The sequence below is a fragment of the Ipomoea triloba genome, chromosome 8, assembly GCF_003576645.1.
Source record: "Ipomoea triloba cultivar NCNSP0323 chromosome 8, ASM357664v1".
Lineage (NCBI taxonomy): Eukaryota > Viridiplantae > Streptophyta > Magnoliopsida > Solanales > Convolvulaceae > Ipomoea > Ipomoea triloba.
Window position 1 is genome coordinate 14,513,471 of NC_044923.1, and position 24,413 is coordinate 14,537,883.

Genomic DNA, 24,413 nt, shown 5'->3' on the forward strand with positions numbered 1-24,413 from the left:
TCCTTAATTTGTCTAGAGATTTAGGGAAAGTTCTAGGGGTAGATTTTTAACCATTGGATCAAGTAAATCTCCACCATCCATTGAGGAGGTGGAATGGCTATAAATACCCCTCATGGTGGTTCATTTGTAAACCATCAATCCAACATTTCAAGTATTAAGTTCGTTACGAAGGTCAAGTGTTTTCCTTAGCATTATCTTTGTAAGTTCTTGCCTAACTTAAACCATCGTCTATAGAGCTAGCATCACAAGCACCATGTGCTGTCGTTAGTGGAAACGAGTTCGTGACACAGAGCTAGCATCACAAGCCCCATCTGCTGCGGAGATGCCAATTTGTCAATTCAACCTCATATAAGTTAGACATGTATGCCCTAGGAGCCAACATTTATTATTTTGGGCATTGATTTCTAATTAATTAAATATAATAAATAATTGTTTTATTTATTTTATTTTGGCTTAAATAGTATTTGATATTATTCCGTACAATCTTCTTAATTCTTCATTCTTAAGAGTTAAGAATATGAGTGACGAATAATTAATAAATGAAGTATTGTAAAAATGTTCCTAGTCATAGGAATTCTAATTGGGCATTAGAATTTCGATAAGACTAGCACATTGTCCTTCTTATGATGAGTCTCATGCCATTCTGTATGAGATACAGCGAGTGGACATGTGGATGGTTGTTAGAGAACAAGTCATTGAACATTGACTGACTACAACGTACCGCATGGTGTTTACCTACGTGTCATCGGTATGTTGTATGTTACAAGTATGCAATAATCCTTTGACTTGAGACGACATGGTTGTCTCGTACATATGGTGGACTAGTTTTTGCCAGTATGCGTATTTTGTTCCTTATGGGACTATAAGTGTACTTGGTGGCCTAGTTCAGTATTGTACAGAGACATGTGTGCGTTCAATAGAGGATCCACCGCCTTGAGGTAACAAGGATGTTCCAGTCTATTCAATAATCATACAACGAGAATCTCTGGCTAGAGTACAATGAAGTTGGACTTCAGGTTAAGAATATTGAATAGACATATTAACCAGGTTTATGGGTTTGACCGAGTTTGACCATGACCTTTATTTGGTTTGGAACAAGTGTTGTGGAAGGAATGTTGCATGATATTTGTAACGGAAATGTTCATTATAATATATTAAAATATATTCATTGTCAACTAGGTAGTCATGATATACTGCTAGGTGTCACTCATGACTTACCAGTTATTTAATAATGAGTTATTAAATATTACTCGTTACTAGTTTGACTATGAACCTAGAAAGTCACACCATAATGGTTCGTGGTAATGCTGAGAATTTTAAAAGAAATCGATAAAGAGTTATCGATATTGAATTAATACATTAATAACTGATTAATGAATTAATTCAATGCTGGTAGATTTGGGCTTTTAAAAGGCTAGCACCTTTGGGCCCAAACCAGGCTATATATATATATAAGCCTTGCCCTATTTCTTAACTAAGAGAAGTGACAGAGAGATTATTCAGAAAATAGTTTTCACGTAGAAATCTCTGGGAGTTCTCGCGTGCCCGACCGGTGGACGGACTAGAGGCCGGACAATTGGACGGTTTTGATTCCGCCAAAGCACGCTTCAAGGGTAAACCTATCTAACTCCCTTGTTTACATAGGCTCATAGAAAAAGTGATTTGATGCTTCCGCTGCGCATGTATGTATTTTTCTAACAGTGGTATCAGAGCCAGACTTTTTCTATTGATTTTATGTTTAGATTAATTTGTGGCTTTTGGTTAATGATATAAAATCTTGGGTTAATTAAATTATATAATGATATGATTATTATATTATTTTTCTTTTATTAAATATATTAGATATATTTAATTTAAAACAAAAAGGGATGGAGAAAGAAAAGGCATTTTTTTTCTATTCTCCTTTACGTAAATTGTTCTCCGGCTACGTCTGCGTTTTCAATTTCCGATCACCTTCCTCCCTGCGTCTCCGGTCGGCGTCGTGTTGGTTGAAGAGTTCAACAGCCGGCGACTTCCAGCAGTAGATGCGGTGGGAGACTTCAGAAGCAGATGCGGCTGGCCTGGCTGGGAGTCATCTGTGTTCTCCGGCGATCTGCGAATCCAAGTTGACGGCGAGCTGCTATGGAGACGGTTTCGGTGCCCAAGCGGTAGGATACGCGGATGGTAGTTCAGTCGGAGGAGAACGGTTGGCGTCGTGATAGTGCGGTTGCCTGGACGGAGGCTACTGTAGCCGTGAAAACAGTAGCTTTGGCAAGAGGCTAGTGATTCCGTTGCTTGTCTATGGTGTCGCTGTCTTGCCGGAGGAGAATGGTCGGAGGTGAACAATACTGAAGACGACCGAAAAATCTGCTTGGCTGATATGGTTGACGCGAAAGATTTACGCAAGATGAGAAATAAAATTACTAAGTAATTATTTGATAATTATGGTAATTTTTTTTAATATGTTATTTTGATAATTTTAGATATGATAATTAGAATTATATTACAAAGTTAAATATTAGATATTTTTGGTGATATTAATTGTTATCATATTTGAAAATATTTTATATTGATAATTGGAAATTAAATACTACTAAATAAATATAAGATATTTTTGGTAGTATTAATTATTATCAATATGATTATTTTTCTATATTTGAAAAATTAATATTTTTGATTATTAAATGATAATATATTATTGTTACCATTTAAATATGATTTTATGGTAGTAATAATTATATCATTATTATCTTAAAATATTTATTTTTCTCCTTAAATAGTGATTCTTTATGTGATAATTGAATGCTATTTAGGTAAGTTTCCATGATTATAATATTTAAGATTAAAGTATTTAATTTAAAATAAAATTATAATAGTAATTGATTGATTTCATGCAAATTTGATTTTGGTATGAAATTAATTAATTAATGGAAAGTTTCGTTTTGTTATATGGCATATAAAGTTTATTTTAAATTGACCCAAATTTTTGGTATAATTGGATTATATCTTATATCTTATAAAGCCACAAATTAATGCATTATTTATATTATGCTATGTATGGATTGCTTAGCATGTCGGTTTGGTCATGGACTTAGGACCCTTTGAATGAATGCGATTTATTTTGAGTTTTGCACCATTTTTGGTGATTAATTAAAATTGGGGCTTGTGTGCCTCTTATTAACTATCCGGCCCACTCCGGTATGTATCAATATCACCAAATTGTGGACTTCCACCACCTCATAACCAATCGTGAGAGACCAAACTCACAAGAAAAATCCAAGTATAAATCCTCCATGGCCAAAATTAATTAATTATAATATTACTCTAAATACACCCATACCATGTATCAAATATTCGTATCAAATACCAAATATTCCTACCTTATACAATGAATAATATTTTATGGCTCATTATTATTATATTCCATACATAATGTACCAGTTATACACATATACATATGCATGTGCAGAACACACAGTGTACAAATCAATGCAAATCTAGTTCATATAATTATATACATAATACACATGTGGGACGTGAGTTAGTAATATTATATATATATGAATCAATGGAAGTTTTAACATACGTATATCTATTTGATTCAATGTACAGATTATAATTCCATTCAAACATATATACAGGTTCAAACAATTTAAGTATTGAACACAATTTCAATAATCATAGCTCACATAGCAATTCTTCAAAATAATCAAATAGATTTTTAGAGGAAAAAGATTTTCACATAAGCACATTAGAAAAAGCTTTTAATTTCTTATGGGGTTAAAACAATTTTTAGTGAACATAAATCTTACCTCGAAAGTCCAAAATTAAGCACCTAAACTTGATGATTCTTGACCTCTAATTCTTGAATTGATGATGAACAAAGAGAAGTCTAGGGTTTTATTTATTTGCAGAGAGAAAGAATCAAGAGAGAATATGAGAGAGGAGGAATATATGATGGACCTAGGGTTTGAGAATATTTATAGAGTGCAAATACAATTAGGTAAACTAAGATTAGGAATATAATTATATATAATAAGATTAGATAAATAAACAAATAATAAATAAATATATACATATACTGCCGTGTACACATTCCTATATAATAATAATAATAATAATAATAATAATAATAATAATATAGAAACTACCTACGTACATATTAATATATAATATAGAAACTACCTACGTACATATTAATATATATATGTATATTAAGATTAAGACATAGTTGTAGAAATAGTATTAGGGAAATATTAATCATACCTACGTACGTATATTTACATAAATATATTTATTAAGATTAAGATAGTTATATAAATAAGATTAGGGAAATATTGTATATCTTTACTAGGATTTTTAAAATTAAGAAAGTACAAAGACTCAATATAATATAATTTTAAGGTACCCAAAATCAAGGGTGTTACATCCTTTCCCCCTTAAAGGATGCTTCGTCCTCGAAGCACAAATAACAACCTCAACCACACTAAATGATAGCAAAGCCACAAGCAAACCACAACTAACACATTACTTAACACAATCCACGACATATTGAACAAAAACATAGGTACGCAATCAAGACATAGAAAAGCACTTAATCAAATATAGAAAAATAACGGTGTTACACTCTCCCCTCCTAAGAAATAAAGTTACGTCCCCGTAACTTTCATGCAGGTCCTTACCCAAGCCACACCAGTTACCAAAATAATCTAACAATTACGCATAACGGCGATTCAATATTTCAAAGTGGTCCAACTTTCATGCTCAGCCAAAAATACAACTCCACCTTTTATCAAGAAAATATAATCCACCACACGGAAAATCACATAAATTCAATAATCCACCAAGACTGAAATATTTTAACAAGTTACTAATATCACATAAAATGCAAATGCAACAATATGCAAAATTACACTTCCTCACCGCGGTTATTCCAAATTTTAAATCCTTAGCAAAAAAATTAATTCCTATACCTAAGATCTCAAAACCTAGGCTCTGATACCAACTTGTAACACCCCCATTTTCATAACTAAATTTTTTCTTTAAAAATGGATTTATTAATTAAAAATATTTCATAATAGCGGAAGCCCAAAACCAAAATTATAGAAAATAGGGATGCTACCGCCACATTTAGATACAACTTATATCTAAACGCACAGGCTAAACAACTAACCAAAGACAACTCATGATATAAGGTTCAAAAGCATTTATTGAAAATAATAATATCCAAGTAGGTACTAATACAAAAACAACTAATAATCGAGTCTAAATGAAACTATTAATCCAACTAATCTAAATAACTAATTAATTAATAAATCCATTTTTAAAGAAAAAATTTAGTTATGAAAATGGGGGTGTTACACTAGCACCTTTGGGCCCAAACCAGGCTATATATATATAAGCCTTGCCCTATTTCTTAAATAAGAGAAGTGACAGAGAGATTATTCAGAAAATAGTTTTCACGTAGAAATCTCTGGGAGTTCTCGCGTGCCCGACCGGTGGACGGACTAGAGGCCGGACGATTGGTCGGTTTTGATTCTGCCAAAGCACGCTTCAGGGTAAACCTATCTAACTCCCTTGTTTACATAGAATCATAGAAAAAGTGATTTGATGCTTTCGCTGCGCATGTATGTATTTTTCTAACAATATAGACCCCCTCCTCCTTACCTATTTCTTCCTACTAGAAGATCTCATTGATAATTATTGAGGGCAATCTCTTCAATGAGTTCATAGATTGCAACTAGGGTCTTGCTGTTTAGAGTGTCTCTGGCAGTTGCATCTATAATTTGTCTCGCGGAAGAGTTCAAACCTCTATAGAGAATTTAAACATACATCAATTCATGTAACCTATAATGGGGACATATCCTCAAGAGCTCCTTATATCTCTCCCAAGTGTCATTGAGACTTCGCCTCTATTTGGGTGAAAAAAGATATGTCATTATATTCCACAATTTGGCAGCTTTAGTTACTGGAAAATATTTTGACATAAATGCATTGATTAACTATTCCCAAGTGGTGATGCTTTGGCTTTGTAATGATCTCAACAATTACTTTGCCCTCCCCCTCAAGGTGAAAGGAAATAACCTCAACAGAATGGCATCATCAGAAGCCCCCATTAATTTTGGAAGTATCACAGATTTCAAAGAAATTGACCAAATGAGCATTAAGATCCTCATCAAATTGCACCATCTGATGGACCATTTGAATAATATTGGGTTTGATTTCAAAATTGTTCGTAGTCACAACCGACAGAATGATACTTGACTGAGTGCTGTTGAAGGATGAAGCTCACAGTAGCAAAGGAAGAAGGGAAGCAGATGATGCTGACCATGCTGCCATAATAGTATCACAGGGTCATTAAAGTCTTTAGCTTACATTTCTGTTATAACCACCTTTTCTCCCTTATATATACTGGTTCTTGTACTGCTCTCTGTTGTAAGCTTCAATAATGAACAATTTCAGTTCCACATAAAATCCTATTCCCTCTCTACACACGAGCCATCTTCCATCATGGTATCAGAGGCCTCACGGCGAAATACCTATGCCGCCACCGTTTCCGGCGAGACGAACCAGGAAAGACAAGCAGCGTCCCCTAGCTTACCATTACAAGAGGAAAATCGTGATGAAATACCGAGCGCAACACAAGCCACAGAGCAAAGTCATTCTGATTCGCAGGAAGTCATCAATAGCATTATCCCCGTTGCTCCGCCTAGGCGATTCGATAGGCATCGTCATGCTCCAAATAAATTTCAAGATTATTACTGTGATGCCATAATCAAGAAAGGCTCATCACCTCATCCCCTATCAAAGGTAATAACATTTGATGGTCTTGCTCCGTCACATAAGATCTTTTCTATGGCTGTTTCCTCAACTGATGAGCCAAAGACATATAATCAAGCTATCCGGCATGATCATTGGAAGAAATCAATGAATGCAGAAATTCAAGCTTTGCAAGACAACAAAACATGGGAATTAACTGACTTGCCTACGGGGAAAACACCCATAGGTTGTAAATGGGTTTACAAAATCAAGCTGAACACAGATGGCTTCGTGGAGAGATATAAGGCACGGCTCGTAGCTAAAGGTTACACTCAGCAATTGGGAGTTGATTACATTGAAACCTTCTCGCCAGTTGTTAGAATAACTACATTCCGTACCTTTTTAGCAGTTGCTTCTTCTCATGCCTGGCACATCCACCAACTAGATATTAACAATGCGTTTCTGCATGGTGATCTAACAGAGGAAGTATACATGTTGTTACCTCCTGGCTTTCAAAGTGAGAAGCCCAATCAGGTTTGTCGACTGCTTCGCTCTCTTTATGGTCTCAAACAAGCGAGCCGGCAGTGGAATGCCAAGTTAATTGCTGCTCTGTCCAACTTGGGTTTTGATCAGTCTAAATCTAATCCATATTTGTTCACTAAAGGCCATAATGAGAAGTTCATAGCTGTGCTTGTTTACGTCGACGACATACTAGTTACTAGTCCTGACATTTGTCTGATTAAAGAACTCAAACGGTTTCTTGATGATGCTTTCAAAATAAAAGATTTGGGTGAACTAGGATATTTCCTAGGAATAGAGGCAAAGTTGGATGAATCGGGTTTGAATTTATGCCAAAGAAAATATGCTCTGGACATTTTAGCAGAAGCAGGGTTTCTTGAAAGCAAGCCTGTTAATACTCCAATGGTACCAGGTTACCAACTAAGCCATAATGATGGACAGATTCTTGCTGATGTCAGAAGCTATAGAAGGCTTGTTGGACGTCTCCTCTACCTCACAGCTACGAGGCCGGATATCGCTTTTGTCGTCCAACAATTAAGTCAATTCGTAGATGCCCCAACTAGCAAACACCTAAGTGCAGCTCACAGAGTTTTGCGTTACATTAAGAATGCACTTGGGCAGGGGATATTCTACCCCAAAGGTGATAATCTGCAACTCAATGTTTTTTCAGACTCGGATTGGGCTGCTTGTTCAGAAACACGAAGGTCCATAAATGGGTTTTGCGTCTTCCTTGGCTCTTCCCTCATTTCTTGGAAATCAAAGAAGCAAGCCACTGTTTCCAGATCATCTTCTGAAGCGGAATACCGGGCTCTTGCTGCCACTGTGTGTGAAGTTCAATGGATAACATCCTTGCTTAATGATTTTTGAGTCTCATTGAAGAAACCAGCAGTTGTATTCTGTGACAATAAATCTGCTGTGGCCATAGCCGGGAACCATGTTTTCCACGAAAGAACCAAACATATAGAGATAGACTGCCAATTGGTCCGGGAGAAAGTGTCTCATGGATTAATCAAGCTTCTGTCCATTTCTTCACCAAATCAGATTGCTGATGGTTTTACAAAACCTCTTCCCGCTACCCAGTTCCGAATTTTTGTCTCTAAGCTGGGCATCCAGGACCTGCATACTCCAGCTTACGGGGGTGTAACACCCCAATTTTCACATCTTGGATTTATTACAAAATCCTTAAAATATAATACATTGCGGAAGCGTCTAACCAGCAGAAAACTGGGTGTTACCGCCACGCTTAGGTATCTTTCCTATACCCAAACGCTAAGGCTAAACTTACAACCTAAAATAACCATATCAATATCCAGATATGTACATATGGAAATAATCCCTCCAGAGTGTCTATTCTAGGATAGAGTAATCTTCAACCTCGACTCCCATCCTATTTAGAGCTCATCGGCCACAGAGGCCACGCTAGACTGCATCTAATAAAGGACACAATGAAGTGGAGTTAGCGCGACGGCTAAGTAAGGAAATCCATTGTCACTCGAAAGTAAACAAAGGTTTTCAAAAACAACAATTAATAATAAATAGGGTAAGATAAACGTTACCCAACAGTCGCAGTCTACCTGCAATCATTCTAACAACAAGCAATACCACATTATATAAGTAACTTCGGCACATAACACAGCCATTAATTCACACGTGAGAAACACAACACCCACACTACTGTTCGAGACACCCGACAGTTAGTTCTCACAACTCCACTCAGCGAATAGACTTCGCTCTGCAGTATGAATCAATCATACAAAACCTCACCGTTCACTCAGCGAATAGACTTCGCTCTGCAGTATAGATTAATCATACAGACCCCTCACCATTTCACTCAGCGAAGAAACTTCGCTCTACAGTATAGATTAATCATACAGACTCCCTCACCATTCATTATTATCACACGACTCCATAACCATCACACTTGTTAAAATATATTTCCCCAAAATACACACTTTGGTTAGTGTTAGTCTCGTTATGGAAATTCGAGTACAGGAGACACAATAATTTTCAAAACACAAGTACTTTCCAAGTTAATAAATATAATGCACAAAAATAATATTTGGGCCTTCAAAAATTCACCCGGATGCCCGTAGGCTTTCAAAACATCGTAACACTCAGGGTTAAAAACATCGAGGAAAAACCGGGTAAAAAACATGTCGAAAACGAGTCCGCGTCGCGCGGGCTCGCGGCTGGCCGCACCAGCGGACGCACGGCGGACGCAGGCGTCCGAGCCGCGTTCGCTGGTTTGGCGTTTCTCGCCGAAACTGGACGCCCACGGACGCGCGTCCGTGCCCGTGTCCACCCAAATCTGCCAGAAATTTCAGTTGGCGCAGTCCGAAAGATTGAGCCGGTAAAAATAGTTCCCAAACTCTTTTTCACTTGAAATTTTTATGGTAGAACCCCAACTTATAGTACTTGATGTCCATAAAAAGTTTTGGTCATTTTGATCCACGAATAAACACAGAAAATTCCCTTTTTGCCCTTGGCAGTGTGCTGTCCAGAATATTTTTCTCTCTGGACCAGTTTTGGAAAAAAATTCGAAAACCATACTTATACTACTCCGATCATTATGACATTTTATATGCGGGTTCTACACTTATAGAACTACATGCCTAAAAAAAATAGGATCAAAATACATTACCAATTTTTCCCAATAAATCTCGGAAGTTACTGCCAGAATCTATCCTGATTTCTTTTCACTATTTTCACAAGTATAAGCCTATATGGGCATAAATTCAACATATACATGCATAAATTAGCTATGAACATGTACATAAAAATTACCAAAAATCCAAAGTGTAGTTTCTTAGGCTAACTTGTAGATCCACGAACTTAACACATAATTTCCACGTAAAAATTCCTAGTCATATAATTTACTAGCATTTGTTCACCTCCAAGTGATTGAACCGACTTAAGGGATTCCTTACCTTTGTAGAAACCTTTAAAAACCGTACTAGTTGATGGTGTTTTCCTTGGATTCCTTCACCAAAGATCCTAACATAACACCATAATACAATGTTTTCATAAATCTTAAGTTCAAGCTTAAATCTTAGGAGGGATTGAACCGAACAAAACCGAAGTTCTTACCTATAGTAGAGCTCTTGGAGTTGAAGAAATGCCTAAGGAGCTCTTGGATCACAATGGAAGACTAAGATAATTTTCCTTCTTCTTCCTCTAAGTGTGTAGTTCGAAAATGGAGTGGGGAGTGAGAGAAAAGATGAGTGTGATAGTGTAGATCTTGTTCTTGAAGATCAAGCAAGCAAGTGCAATGCCTCCATACCTCATTAATGCTAGCATTAAATGATCAATCTTAGTCTAGATTTGCTTGCCACTTGTCAACACCCTATGGAGTCCTTAAGAAGATCACAAATTTAATTGGCCAGTTTATGCTTAAATCAGATGAAAGCTCGGAGGATTATAACTTAATTCGGGAAAATTCTAATACCAAAATTATCCTAAAAATAATCTCGTCGTAAATCACCAAATTTGGGAATTTTTCGGTCTCTCGCGAATTATAGGTACAGAGTCCGTAACAATTCATCCCTTACAGTCCATTTAAAATTTTCTTGAACTAGAAGTTCAGGCTTAATCGTATGATACTTAATAATCCAATTTCTAGGAAAATCCAAACTAAATATACATCCCTAAAAATTTTACGGTTCGTGACCGGTACGTAGATCGCAGCTTATTAATAACGAGTCTAACAAAAAAAATCCTTCTGAAGTACCGAGAGATCATCTTGAAAAAAATATTTTCGAACCTTAACTTTGTCGGAAAAACCGAGGGGTTACAGGGGGGTGTTGAAGGATGAAGCTCACAGTAGCAAAGGAAGAAGGGAAGCAGATGATGCTGACCATGCTGCCATAATAGTATCACAGGGTCATTAAAGTCTTTAGCTTACATTTCTGTTATAACCACCTTTTCTCCCATATATATACTGGTTCTTGTACTGTTGTCTGTTGTAAGCTTCAATAATGAACAATTTCAGTTCCACATAAAATCCTCTTCCCTCTCTACACACGAGCCATCTTCCATCAAGTGCCAGACAAAAGAGGACCTGGTATAGTCAGGCATAGTTCATTGTTGCTTCTCCATAGCCACCTCAAGTTTATTCTCGCGAACCTATTCTGAATCTGCCTGACTCGCTAGCTCTCTACCAAGTTGGAAAGTGTTCTTTCTAACAATTTTTTAATTAACGTAAATCTTTTATTTTTGTACTTGTAATATTTACAAAATTTTATAATTCATCGTATTTTATAAAATTTATTTACACATTTATACAATTTTTTTTAAATGAATGCAATAATACTTAAGTTTGTCACTAGCAGAATGTTAAAATCATAATGCATATATATATTTTACTTTTCATATTTTCAAACTTTGAATATAAATGTCATTTATGTAGGGATAAATTTTTTATAGTAGTAATAATGTCAAAATTATTTCCTTTCAAAAAATGTCAAAATTATTTTAAAAAGTTAGATGATGTAAAAATAATGACATACAATAATGGTTCAATAGATATATATCAAATATAAAAAATGCATGTAAATAATTTATTGAAAATGTTAATTCAAACAAAACGATAAAAGTGAAGGATCATCATGCTCAATCGCTCAAAATAATTTATTGGTGCGGCGTTGTTCACTGATGGTGCGGGCTATAGAGCGGTCGTTCGGGATCATAAATCATAATGGCATGTTTGTAGCAGCTTAGAGTGGAAGGTTAATGTGTGGTCAAGACCCTTACCTTGCTGGAGCAATGGCGGTTAAGGAGGCTCTAACCTGGTTGAAGGATCGTGCTAGCATCAGTAATATATTTATTGAGATTGATTGCTTAAGTTTTTGTGTTAGCTCAATTTCATGTTCTTTGGACCTTCCGTACGTAGGATTAGTTATTAAGCAATGTTGTTTAATTGTTAGGAACATCAGGAACATGTCTATTCTCCATGTCAGGAGGTCAGCGAATCAGGCGGCTCACACACTAACACGAGCAACTGGTTCTTTGTCTGTCCTTGGGTCGTGGGAGTCTTCTCCACCTCTGTGTATTTCACACCTTTAATCTCTTAATGCATTCTGTTGGTTTTTGTTTTTTTGTTTTTTTGTTTTTTTTTTTTTTGCTTCAAAAATATTAAAAGTGTACCGTACATTAAAAATTATACAACTAAAAAATTATTATAATTTTAAAATAAAACTATAAAACTTGTGATAATAAACACATATAATATGTTGTGGTTGAATATAAAACAAATTTATTTTTTAAAAAATACATTATGAAATTGAAGAAATTTTTTTAAACAAAAAAAAATCTCTACAACATAATGTAAATCTATATTTAAGAAATATTTATAAATGTTGATAAAAATAATATAATAGAATACCTCTTGATAACGAATATGGTGTAAAGAACACATGAATATTGCAATGTGAACTTGCTTGGTTAACATATATTTATAATAAGTGTCCTAAGATGTGAAAGTTAATTATAAATTAAGAAAATAAATAAATAGCACAACAATATAATACTCCGTATCAATTTAAAATTAATAACTAAATTAATACTCGACTCACTTGAAACTCATAAATTAAAAGGATATACTGTTTAACTAGTAAGATACCGTGCGATGCACAGGACAAAATTTTGTGAATATTTTAGTTATGTTGTTGTAATTAGGGGTGTGTGGACCATGGTCCACACAGCTGTGTGGACCATACTATCAAATAATGTATATTCAATATAAAAATAATGTACATTCAGTATAAAAATAATGTACATTATATTCAGGGGATGTACATTATTTTTGTACTGAATGTACATAATTTTTATAGTATAAAAATAATGTACAGTCAGTACAAAAATAATTTACATTTAATATATTAAAAATGTACATTTTATTATGGTCCACACAGCTGCGTGGACCATGGTCCACACAATAATTTGCCGGTGGGAATAGGCCAGACCCCTACATAAGGGCCTACGGCCAGGCCTACTTAGAGCCTAGCCTGGCCTAGCCTATTTAGTAAAAAGGTCAAGCCTAGGCCTAATTAGAAGTCTATTTAGTTAAATAGGCCTAGGCCTATATTTAAAAGCCTAGCCTATTTATATTTAAATAAATATAAATAAATAAATAAATAAATAAATATATATATATATATATATATATATATATATATATATATATATATATAACCTACAACCGTAATTCCCAATACCCAAATCCCAAATACGACTTACTAATTAGTAAACAATGTTAGATACTACTAGTTACTATTGCTATGATGCTAATATAAATTGCTAATAAGTAGTGTTACTAATTACTAGTAATAATTATGCTAGTTGTTTAGTTTTTACAGTTTACTAGCAATTAGTAAAATAGTAATACTAATGTAATATGAGCCTACTAGTAATTGATTGCAGGATTTATAGATTTGTAGTAATACTAGTAATTAGTAAACAATGTATTGTTGAATTTTGTATTACGAACTTTTACTTATTAAATTTGTGGTGTTGGATATTGTATTATGAAATATGAACTTATGATTTTGTCATTCATTATAAAATATGAACTTAAGTATTTTTTATAAATTTTTTACAGGTATACTTTAAAACTTAAAATGTAGGCCTTAAATATGTTCGAAGCCTATTTAAATAGGCGCAAAGCCTATTCATGATCTATTTTGAAGCCTTTTTAAAGGCCTATATATTAAATAGGCTTTTAAAAAGGCTTTAGGCTATGCCAGACCAACTGTAGGCTCAGGCATGAGCCTAAAAAAAAGCCTACATACAGGCTCAGGCCCAGGCTCAGGCTTTCGATTTCCATAGCAGGCCCAGGCCTAATTTTCTAAAGTCCGGCTCAGCCTAGCCTATTTCCACCCCTAGTTGTAATATAAGTTTGTGATAATATTATTTTTTTTTATGTGGATTGTGATTTTAGACTAATAATTGGAATTTGGAACCTAAGATTACTAAAAGTAACTAGTATGCTACCCGTGCGATACACGGAGATTTAAAATATTATAATTATGCTATGTTATTAGAAATTATCAATGTTATTAAATTTCATATATAAAAAATGAGATTTATTCATTTATTAAATTTTAATATTTAATTATTATGTTGATTTGCTATAATAAAGTTATGAATATAATTATCTGTAATTAAAATAAGAATTGATATTTAAGGTGGACAATTACTACAAAAAAAAAGTATATTATAATTTTAATACAAATTATTTAAAATTACAAATTTTTAAGGACTTATAAACTGCATTAGTAGTTGAATTACAATTTTCAGAGTCACCACAAATCAAAATTTAGAAACCTTTGAGATTTATAACTCTAGATGAATAATATATAGTTGACTATGGACAAAAATTGTTCGATTTACTCAACAACAATCAAACAAGAGATAGTGTTTACCCTAGACTTTTATTGATAGTCATGCAAAAGTAAATATACAATGAAATTGCATGTATTGTTTTTAACTATAATATATTAATAGTTTAACATGGATAAAAATTATATGTTTTCTAATAAGCATATTCTTCTAAATTTATTAGCTAATTTGAAAACATAATATGTCATGATATTAAAAACAGAATGCAAATACTATTATAAATAGTATAATATATTACGTTTAATAAATGTATAATATATTATGTTTAATACAATCATAATATATGTATAATATATTACATTTAAAAATAGAATCATACAATTTAAAATTGTAACTTAGTGATATCCAATAAATTTTAGTAGAGTCATTTTCATTTTTGGTCCTACTGTTATTGGGGCGTTGCCAATTTTAGTCCACTTCATTAATTTTTGCAACAATGCGGCTAGTCTTATTTAGTCATTGCCACTTTTAGTCCACCGTTAAAATTTTCGTCAAATGGCCGTCCAAAACAGGGGTATTTTTTGTCTTTTCATGCTTTGGTCATCTTCTTGACCCTTTGCCGTGGGTTTCCTTACACATTTTCATCCAATGAAGAGGTCCGGCGAAAGCCATGTGAGCCACATTACAAAGCCATGACTTTCGCCGGACCTCTTCATTGGATGAAAATGTATAAGGAAAACCACTACAAAGGGTAAAGGAGATGATCAAAGCATGAAAAGGCCAAAATGCCCCTGTTTTGGACGGTTATTTGACAAAAAATTTAACGGTGGACTAAAAGTGGCAAGGACTAAATAAGATTGCCGCAATGTGGCAAAAATTAATGAAGTGGACTAAAATTGGTAATGCCCTAATAATAGTAGGACCAAAAATGAAAATGACTCATTTTAGTATATCACACGTGTGTTGCACAATAATATATATATATATATATATATATATATATATATATATATATATATATATATATATATATATAGAGAGAGAGAGAGAGAGAGAGATGAAGGGGCTCATGTGCATAGTATTACTTAGGTGAGAAGTGAGATGCAATTAGAGCCATAGATTTTATTTAATCCAACGTCTGAAATTGCTTAGCAGATTATAAAAGGCGCCATTCATTAAGGTTATTATGGTAATTATACTAACATATATAAACGGTAATTGGTAACTGCCATATATGATCATACGCGATTTCCTCCAACGCAAAACTTTCCTCATACATTCGATCAAATCAATTCTTTACGCAACGAAGATCAAATCAACCTAATTCGCATAATCAATTTGCACATTCTTTACGCGCAATCTGCACAAAGTCAATCGATCAACACAATGAATGAAGGTAATATCAATCCTATTTTCTTCTAATCCAGTTATATTATAAAAATCAGTTATATTGATGGATTTTTGCACATTCTTTACAAATTCATTGTTATGAACGTATCAATTATAATGCTTAATCTTTTCGCATTCTTTACATATTCAATGATATGAAATAGCAATATCACAATGTAGTTGATTAGCCACATGAATGTGCACTGTTAGGGACAAATTTCTGCTCTGTATAGCACAATAACATGCACTACAGAGCATAAACCTAAGCCATAAGATGGATAATAGCCTAACTCTATGACTGAACAACTTGCATTGTTAATTAAGAAAATGTGCACTACTAGGCACAAAAACTTGCACTATATGGTTGAAAATTATGCACCGCAATGTCTATGCAATTCCATTTGGTATAGCCATAAGAAAGTGCACTGGTAAGCACAAAAATGTGCTCTGTATAGCAAGAAAATTTGCACTATAAGCATAAAAATAACCTAAAACATATTTAATACCTTCAACTCTAAGAATAAACTATGTGAAATGTTAGTTTAGAATAGTTGCACTATTAGGTTTAAATATTTCACTATATGAGTAAAAATCTTACACTACATGTTATTATAAAAAAAAATGTGAATTCTATGCAACTTTACTTCATATAGGCAAAAGAAAGTGCACTTTTAGGCACAAAAATGTGCTCTGTATGGCAAGAAAATGATCACTATAAGCATAAAAATAACGTAAACCATGCTTAATACCTTCAACTCTAAGGAGGAACTATGTGAATTGTTAGGTTAGAATAGTTGCACTGTTAGGTTTAAATATTTGCACTATATGAGTAAAAATCTTGCACTACATGTTATTATCAAGAAAATTGTGAGTTCTATGTAATTTCGTTTGAAAGTGACTTAAGAATGTGCACTTTTAAACACAAAATGTGCTTTTTATGGCAAGAAAATGTGCACTTTAAGCATATAAATAACCTAAACCATGCTTAATACCTTCAACTCTAAGCATGAACTATTTGAACTGTTATGTTAAAATAGTTGCACTATTAGATTTAAATATTTGCACTATTAGGCACAAATATTTGCACCATACGGTTGAAAAATATGCACTGTATCTATTTATGAAAAAATAGTGTGTTTTGTGAAATTTTACTTAATTATCCATAGGAATGAGCACTGGTAAGCACTTACTTTTACTCTGTATGGCACAAAAACATGCACTACAGAGCATAAAAGTATTTTATATCTTTGAATTTTTTCATTTTGTATTTACACCATATTTTATATCTTCTATTTCCTGCATCATCTCCAAATGACGTCACATCAGGCACAAATTTGAATACTTCTGATGCAAATTCCAGTAACATTGAAGGTGGTTATAATGTGGATATATCACCGGGGATGACTGAATATTGGATTCCTAATTGTGAAGATGGGAGCAAACCTAAGATTGGTATGACATTTAGTACTTTAGACGCTGCTGTATCATTTTACAATAACTATGCTGCTAAAGTTGGCTTTGATATAAGGTCTAGTTCTATTATGAAGTCTAAGGATGGAGTGATTCTGATAAAGTACATTCTTTGTAGTAGAGAAGGGTATAAGAATGTTACCGGTAGTTCTACATTGAATGTAGATGAAGCATCAAGTTCTTCAATTACAAAGAGGAGAAGAGTCTTAAATAGGACAGGTTGCAAAGCCAGAATTGTGTTCAAATTCATAGGAAGTCTTGGTTATGGTGTTAAAAAATTTGAGGAAAGACATAACCACTGTATGTCATCAATCCTAGCAAAACAGTTTCTAAAGATCAATAGGAACATTGATGTGGGACATCAAAAGTTCATTGCAAATTGTGCACGAGCAAATATTGGGCCAACAAAATCATTTAACTTGTACAAGGAGATGGTCAGCGATTTTTCCAATGTAGGTGCAACAAATGTTGACTTTAAGAACTTCAATAGGGATATTAGAGCATATATAATAGGTGCTAATGGACAAATGATTGTGAATAATTTTTTTAAGAAAAAGGAGGTGTGTGAAGCATTTTATTTTGTATATGACATTGATGAAGATGAGCACTTGTGCAAGCTTTTTTGGGCAGATCCAATTTCAAGAAAGAATTTTGGTTGTTTTGGGGATGTAGTATCTTTTGATGGAACGTATCAAACTAACAGGTTAGTTTAACATACTGCACATTCATTTCCTATTAAAGTGCATGTTTATTGTTTTCCAAAACACGATTTTATCACTGCCTGAGCATTTATTTTATGTGTCATAGCTTAAATATTATATTTTGTAGGTACGACATGATTTTTACACCGTTCACCAGGATTGATAACCACAAGAAAAGCATTACATTTGCAGTTGGATTGTTAACAAAAGAGGACATTGCATCCTATATTTGGTTATTTGAACACTTTAAGAAAGCAATGGGTGCAGAGCCAAAAGTAATTGTTACTGATCAAGATCCAACAATGAGACAAGCAATTCCAGCAGTATTTAATGAAGCTAGGCATCGTTTTTGCATGTGGCACACATTATGTGCAAGGTGGGTGAAAAGGTTGGTTCTTGCTAAGTAAGAATGATATTTTTAGGAAGAAATTGAACTCTGTTGTGTGGAGCTCATACTTAGAACCTCTTGAATTCGAGAATGAATGGAAATCAATCATGGAAGAGTTTGATTTAGTCAATAACAACTGGTTTGTACAAATGTTTGAGTTGCGAAGATTTTGGATACCAGCCTATTTTAGAGATGCTCCTATGGCTGGTTTATTGAGGACTACATCACGCTCGGAAGGTGAAAATGCTGTTTTTAGTCAATTTACTACGCCTCTCTCTAGTCTTGTCCAGTTTTATATGCAGTTTGAGCGTGCTTTGGACTCTCAAAGACACAATCATGCAAAACTTACAAGTGATAGTGATGGGAACATCCCAGAAATGAAGACACCTTTGCCCATTGAAAAGCATGCTTCAACTGTATACACACTCTCTATTTTCTATGATATTCAGAAGGAAATATGCACAACATGTTTTAATTGTCGAGTTTTGAGTATTCGAGAAGATGGTGGCATACTATATTATGAGATCAAAGATGGCAGTGATAGAAAGTTTACTGTTGAGCACAATGTAACTAAAAAGAAAGCTGTTTGTAGTTGCAAGATATTTGGAAGAATTGGATTGTTGTGTAGCCACACTTTTGTGGTTTTTAAGGATTTGAACTTTGATAAAATCCCTATGAAATATGTGTTGAATCGATGGACTAAGGATGCATCCTTAAAGCTTATCTTCCATATTGATGGTCTCACATTTGATCAAGGTGCAAGAATGGATGAGAGGAAGGTGTTGTTAGCGCAATTGTGGGGTGATATGCAGTGTTGTATTGGTCTAGCAGAAGAAGCAAAGTGGATAAATTTGTTGAATTTCCACAAGTGATTAAACAACAAAAATTGATATTGATGATAGAACAAGTTGATTTATCCCCTACTCATATGAAGAATGCAATCATAGAGTCTTATTGTGAGTCATCTAAGCCTTCCGAGATCTTTATTCTACCACCAAGAAAAGCGAAAAATAAGGGCAGTGGTAAGCATATGAAAGGGAAAAAAGGAGTTAGCAATGGATGCATCAAAGAAAGGTTTAAGAAGATGCCATACGTGTGATGCTTACTTAGAAAATGACAAAGACATGACAGTAGGAACTGCCCACTTCGAAAGGAATTAACAGATGAAGAGGATTGACCATTTTCATATTTTGTAATGCCAAAACAGTATGAATTACAACATTTTAAAAAGACGAATGAATATTTTACTGTTAGGTTTAAATATTTGCACTGTTTGGTCTAAATATTTGCCCTATATGAGTAGAAATCATGCACTACAAGTTATTATAAAAAAATGTGACTTCTATGCAATTCCATTTTGATATAGCAATAAGAATGTGCACTGGTAGGCATAAAAATATGCTCTATATGGCACAAAAATGTGCACTATAAGCATACAACTAATCTAAAACAAGTTTAATAAACTGAACTCTAAGGATGAACTATATGCACTTTTAAGTTGAAATAGTTGCACTATTATGTTTAAATATTTGCACTATACAGGTAAAAATCATGCACTACAAGTTATTATAAAAAAATGTGAGTTCTATGCAATTTCACTTCATATAGGCATAAGAAAGTGCACTGTTAGGCACAAAAATTTGGTCTATATGGCAAGAAAATGTGCACTATAAGCATACAACTAATCTAAAATATGTTTAGTACCCTGAACTCTAAGGATAAACTATGTGAACTGTTAGGTTAGAATATTTGCACTATTAGGTTTAAATATTTTGCACTATATGGGTAAAAATCATGCACTATAAGTTATTATCAAAAAAATGTGAGTTCTATGTAATTTCATTTCAAATACCATAAGAATGTGCACTTTTATGAACAAAAATGTGCTCTATATGGCAACAAAATGTGCACTACAAGCGTAAAAGTAACATAAACCATGGTTAAGACATTGAAGTCTATGAATGAACTATATGAACTGTACGGTTTGAATAGTGGCACTACATGGTTTAAATATTTGCACTCTATGGGTAAAAAAAATGCACTACACGTTATTATAAAAAAAATATGAGTTATGTAATTTCATTTCAAATAGCTATAAGAATGTGCATTTTTAGGCAATAAAATGTGCTCTGTATAGCAAGAAAATGTGCACTATAAACATAAAAATAACATAAACCGTGGTTAATACCATGAACTCTGATGAAGTATGTGAACTATTAGGTTAGAATATTTGCACTATTAGGCTTAAATATTGGCGCTGTAAGAGTAAAAATCATGCACTACATTCATAGAACTATATTCTGATAATCATGCACTGATATTAACATAAACATTATCCACAAATAAATCAAACGCCTGTACAACAAAAACACCGGTTTCAACAGTAACACAAACATCAATTACCAAATATTTCAACAGTAATATGAGTAAACAAACACCAAATTGTGAACAAGTCATTCCTTCTTGAAGAACTTCATTGCTTTATCCTTGTTTTCACCCCGAAGTTCGTTGATTTCGGCAGAGAGTATCGCAGCAGCGTATTTGACACGAAGTCGGTATAGCTGGCTTCGATTGCCCTTCACAAGACCACAATCCCATTCTTTGGCTAGAGACCCCATGAAAGTTTCCATGTGCCTCATCACATATATCCCACAATCCTCCTTATTTTCATTATCTCTCCATGCCATTTTAATCCTTGTTGGTTTCACTGAATTGAAACGATTGGATTTTGCCTCCAAACTCTCACTCTTCAAGTACTCCATGACCATATATTTCTGTCACATCATGCTTAGGTTAGCAAATCATATTCAATCCAAAAAAACAAAACTTTTTAACTAAATAAAATGTTTTTAAATACTCACCAAATCAGAAGGCACACTTCCATATTTCAGATCATTTGTCACAGATTTTGATGAATTATCAATGATGTCAATTCTTTGATTCTTGATATTGAAGCATATCACATATGAATGCTCCGATGCAATCATAGGGAAAAACATCCGCATTTGGCCAATCAAATCAATATATTAATATTTCTTTGGATAACTTATATACCATAAGCTAAACCTAAATATTACCAAATCAAGGGCAATGAGTTTTATGTGTGGAACACGCTGAAACTCAATATGAAGATTTTCTTTAAATCGCTCTAGCCTAGCCGCATCATCCCCTCAGGGGTCCACCACAGTGTATGACTACATTATTCAAATATTATTAAATAGCTGCATAAATACTCATCGTTTAATACTCTATTTTGTTTTATTCACTTACACATGGGTACGTTGTAGCAAAAATCCTAGTAGGAGAATTTGGATCTTTAAATCTTTCTAGGTCATTCAATATGATTGACCATACATCTAGCACAGATGCACTAACAAATGCATGGCCCTTCAACGACAACAACTCCATCCTCATCAGCATTGTTGCCCCAGACCTGAAAACATACTCCTCACTACATTTCCAAAATTAAACATGTTAGATATATAAACATTTTCAAAAGATGGTTATGATACAACTAATCTAAAACATGTTTAATACCCTGAACTCTAAGGATAAACAGTGTGCACTTTTAGGTCACTATTAGGTATAAAATTATGCACTATATGAGTAAAAGTCATGCACTAAAAGTGATTATGAAAAATAATATAAATATGCAATTTCATTTGATATAGCCATAAGAATGTGCACTGGTAGGTACAAAAATATGCTCTGTATCACACAAATATGTGCACTATAAGCATACAACTAATCTAAAACATGTTTAGTACCCTAAACTCTAAGGATAAAAAGTGTGCACTTTTAGGTTAAAAAAGTTGCACTATTAGGTATAAAATTATGCACTATATGAGTAAAAATCATGCACTACAAGTGATTATGAAAAATAATACAAATATGCAATTTCATTTCATATAGCATAAGAATGTGCAATGGTAGGGACAAAAATATGCTCTGTATGGCACAAATATGTGCACTATAAGCATATAACTAATCTAAAACATGTTCAGTACCCTAAACTACAAGGATAAACAATGTGCACTTTTAGGTTTAAAAGGTAGCACTACTAGGTATAAAATTATGCACTATATGACTAAAAATCATGCACTACAAATGATATATAGTCAATGTATCAAAACAATGTAATGTTAACATAAATAAAAATTGATAAAAAAATCTTACATGTCAGCATTTGGATTTTGCATTATCCAATCTTGATACACTTTCTCAGTAGCTGTCAGAAATTGACCCACATTTATCTGCCGCACCATATATGGAGACCTCAATAGAACAGTAATCTTGCGGCTCCTTCTTTCTACTCCTTGCTTCTCAACCATTTGAATCTTAGGTTCATTGCCGTAATCATCCACAATGATTCCTTTCCCCTTATCCATCATAGACCATTCACCTAACAGAACAGCTGCCCTTTCTTCACTGGCAGCAACTGCAACACCGCTCTTATCCACCAAAGAATCTTTCTCACAACCCATACCAACTGCATCAACACTCTCATCCACCAAAACATCCTTCTCACCAGCAATATCAACGCCACCACCTCTTTCATCCAATGTAGAATCTTTCTCAACAATCATCTCAGCTCCATCAACTCTCTCCTCCACAACAACATCCTTCTCAGCAACAACCTCAACACCACCACCTCTTTCTTCCAAAGTAGCATCTTTCTCGCAAACTTCCATTTGTTTTTCTTCTTGATGATGATTGTTTGGACTACACGCTTGAGTAAATTCTGCTCCAACATCCTGGTATTGACTAGATATATTAACAACATTATCCCAATTTGATTCTTCACCAAGTGGTGGTGTCAGACCAAGACTAAAGCTTGGCATATCAGCAACCTATCTCAAATATTGTTCCCTCCTCAAAATGGCTTCATCCATAGCAGCAATATTTTCTAGTTGCACCAAAACGAATCATAGCTGCTAGATGATTCAACATCTTTTTGAATGCTAGAATCAACATTCACTCGTCCACCTCCAAGAAGCTTTTGAGCTGCAGTGTGCATCAATTTGATCACCTCATTATCACGGATAGAAGCTGGTGGTTTTGAAGCCAACTCAATCACCTCAACAATTGTCTTCTCAAGTAGGTCAAGCTTCTCAACATAATTTGCAATATACACCTATATACACAGTTTTTTTTTAAAGTGAGTTTTATGCAATTTCATTTCATATATGCATAAGAATGTGCACTTCTGGATAGAATAATGTGCTCTGTGTGATAAGAAAATGGACACTATAAAAATAAAAATAACCTAAACCATGCGTAATACCTTGAACTCTAAGGATGAACTATGTGAACTATTAGGTTAGAATATTTGCACTATTAGGTTTAAATATTTGCACTATACGGGTAAAAATCATGCACCACAAGTTATTATAAAAAAATAAGTTCTATACAATTTCAATTCATATAGGCATAAAAAGTGCACTTTTAGGCACAAAAATTTGCTCTATATGGCAAGAAAATGTGCACTATAAGCATACAACTAATCTAAAACATGTTTAGTACCTTGAACTAGGGATGGCAATTCAACCCGCCCCCAACGGGGAAAACCGATCCCCGCCCCGACGGGGACGGGGAGGGCATTCCCCGCCCGACCCCGACCCCGATCCCCGATCCCCGACCCCGTCCTCGAATCCCCGTTTAAAATTATATAATATATATATTAATATATATAATATTAATAAAATAACTTAAAACTTAACCAGTTAAGTGAGTTAACCCTAGAATTCCTATTCTGATTCCTCTCTCATAGCCGCACGACCCAGATGGTCTCCTACTCTCCTATGTCCTCGTCGATGACGCAAGATCTCGCCGTCCTCCCTCACTCCCTCCGACGCGACCAGATGCACTCCGGC

General features: G+C 34.1%; 1 protein-coding gene across 1 annotated transcript; it reads left to right on the forward strand.

Moving 5' to 3' along the window:
• Positions 1–17,149: 17,149 nt before the first annotated feature.
• On the forward strand, positions 17,150–19,412 carry LOC116026994 (protein FAR1-RELATED SEQUENCE 5-like). Its single transcript, XM_031268423.1, has 4 exons — positions 17,150–17,159; positions 17,308–18,154; positions 18,280–18,528; positions 18,575–19,412. The coding sequence occupies exons 1-4, from the start codon at positions 17,150–17,152 to the stop codon at positions 19,410–19,412; spliced, it is 1,944 nt and encodes a 647-aa protein (XP_031124283.1).
• The last annotated feature ends 5,001 nt before the right edge of the window (positions 19,413–24,413 follow it).

What these genes read in the sequence shown, in the direction of transcription:
- LOC116026994 (XM_031268423.1), top strand. An exon ending in GGAACGTATCAAACTAACAG is followed by an intron (nt 18,155 to 18,279) that starts GTTAGTTTAACA and finishes TATATTTTGTAG; the next exon opens with GTACGACATGATTTTTACAC. An exon ending in TGGCACACATTATGTGCAAG is followed by an intron (nt 18,529 to 18,574) that starts GTGGGTGAAAAG and finishes TGATATTTTTAG; the next exon opens with GAAGAAATTGAACTCTGTTG.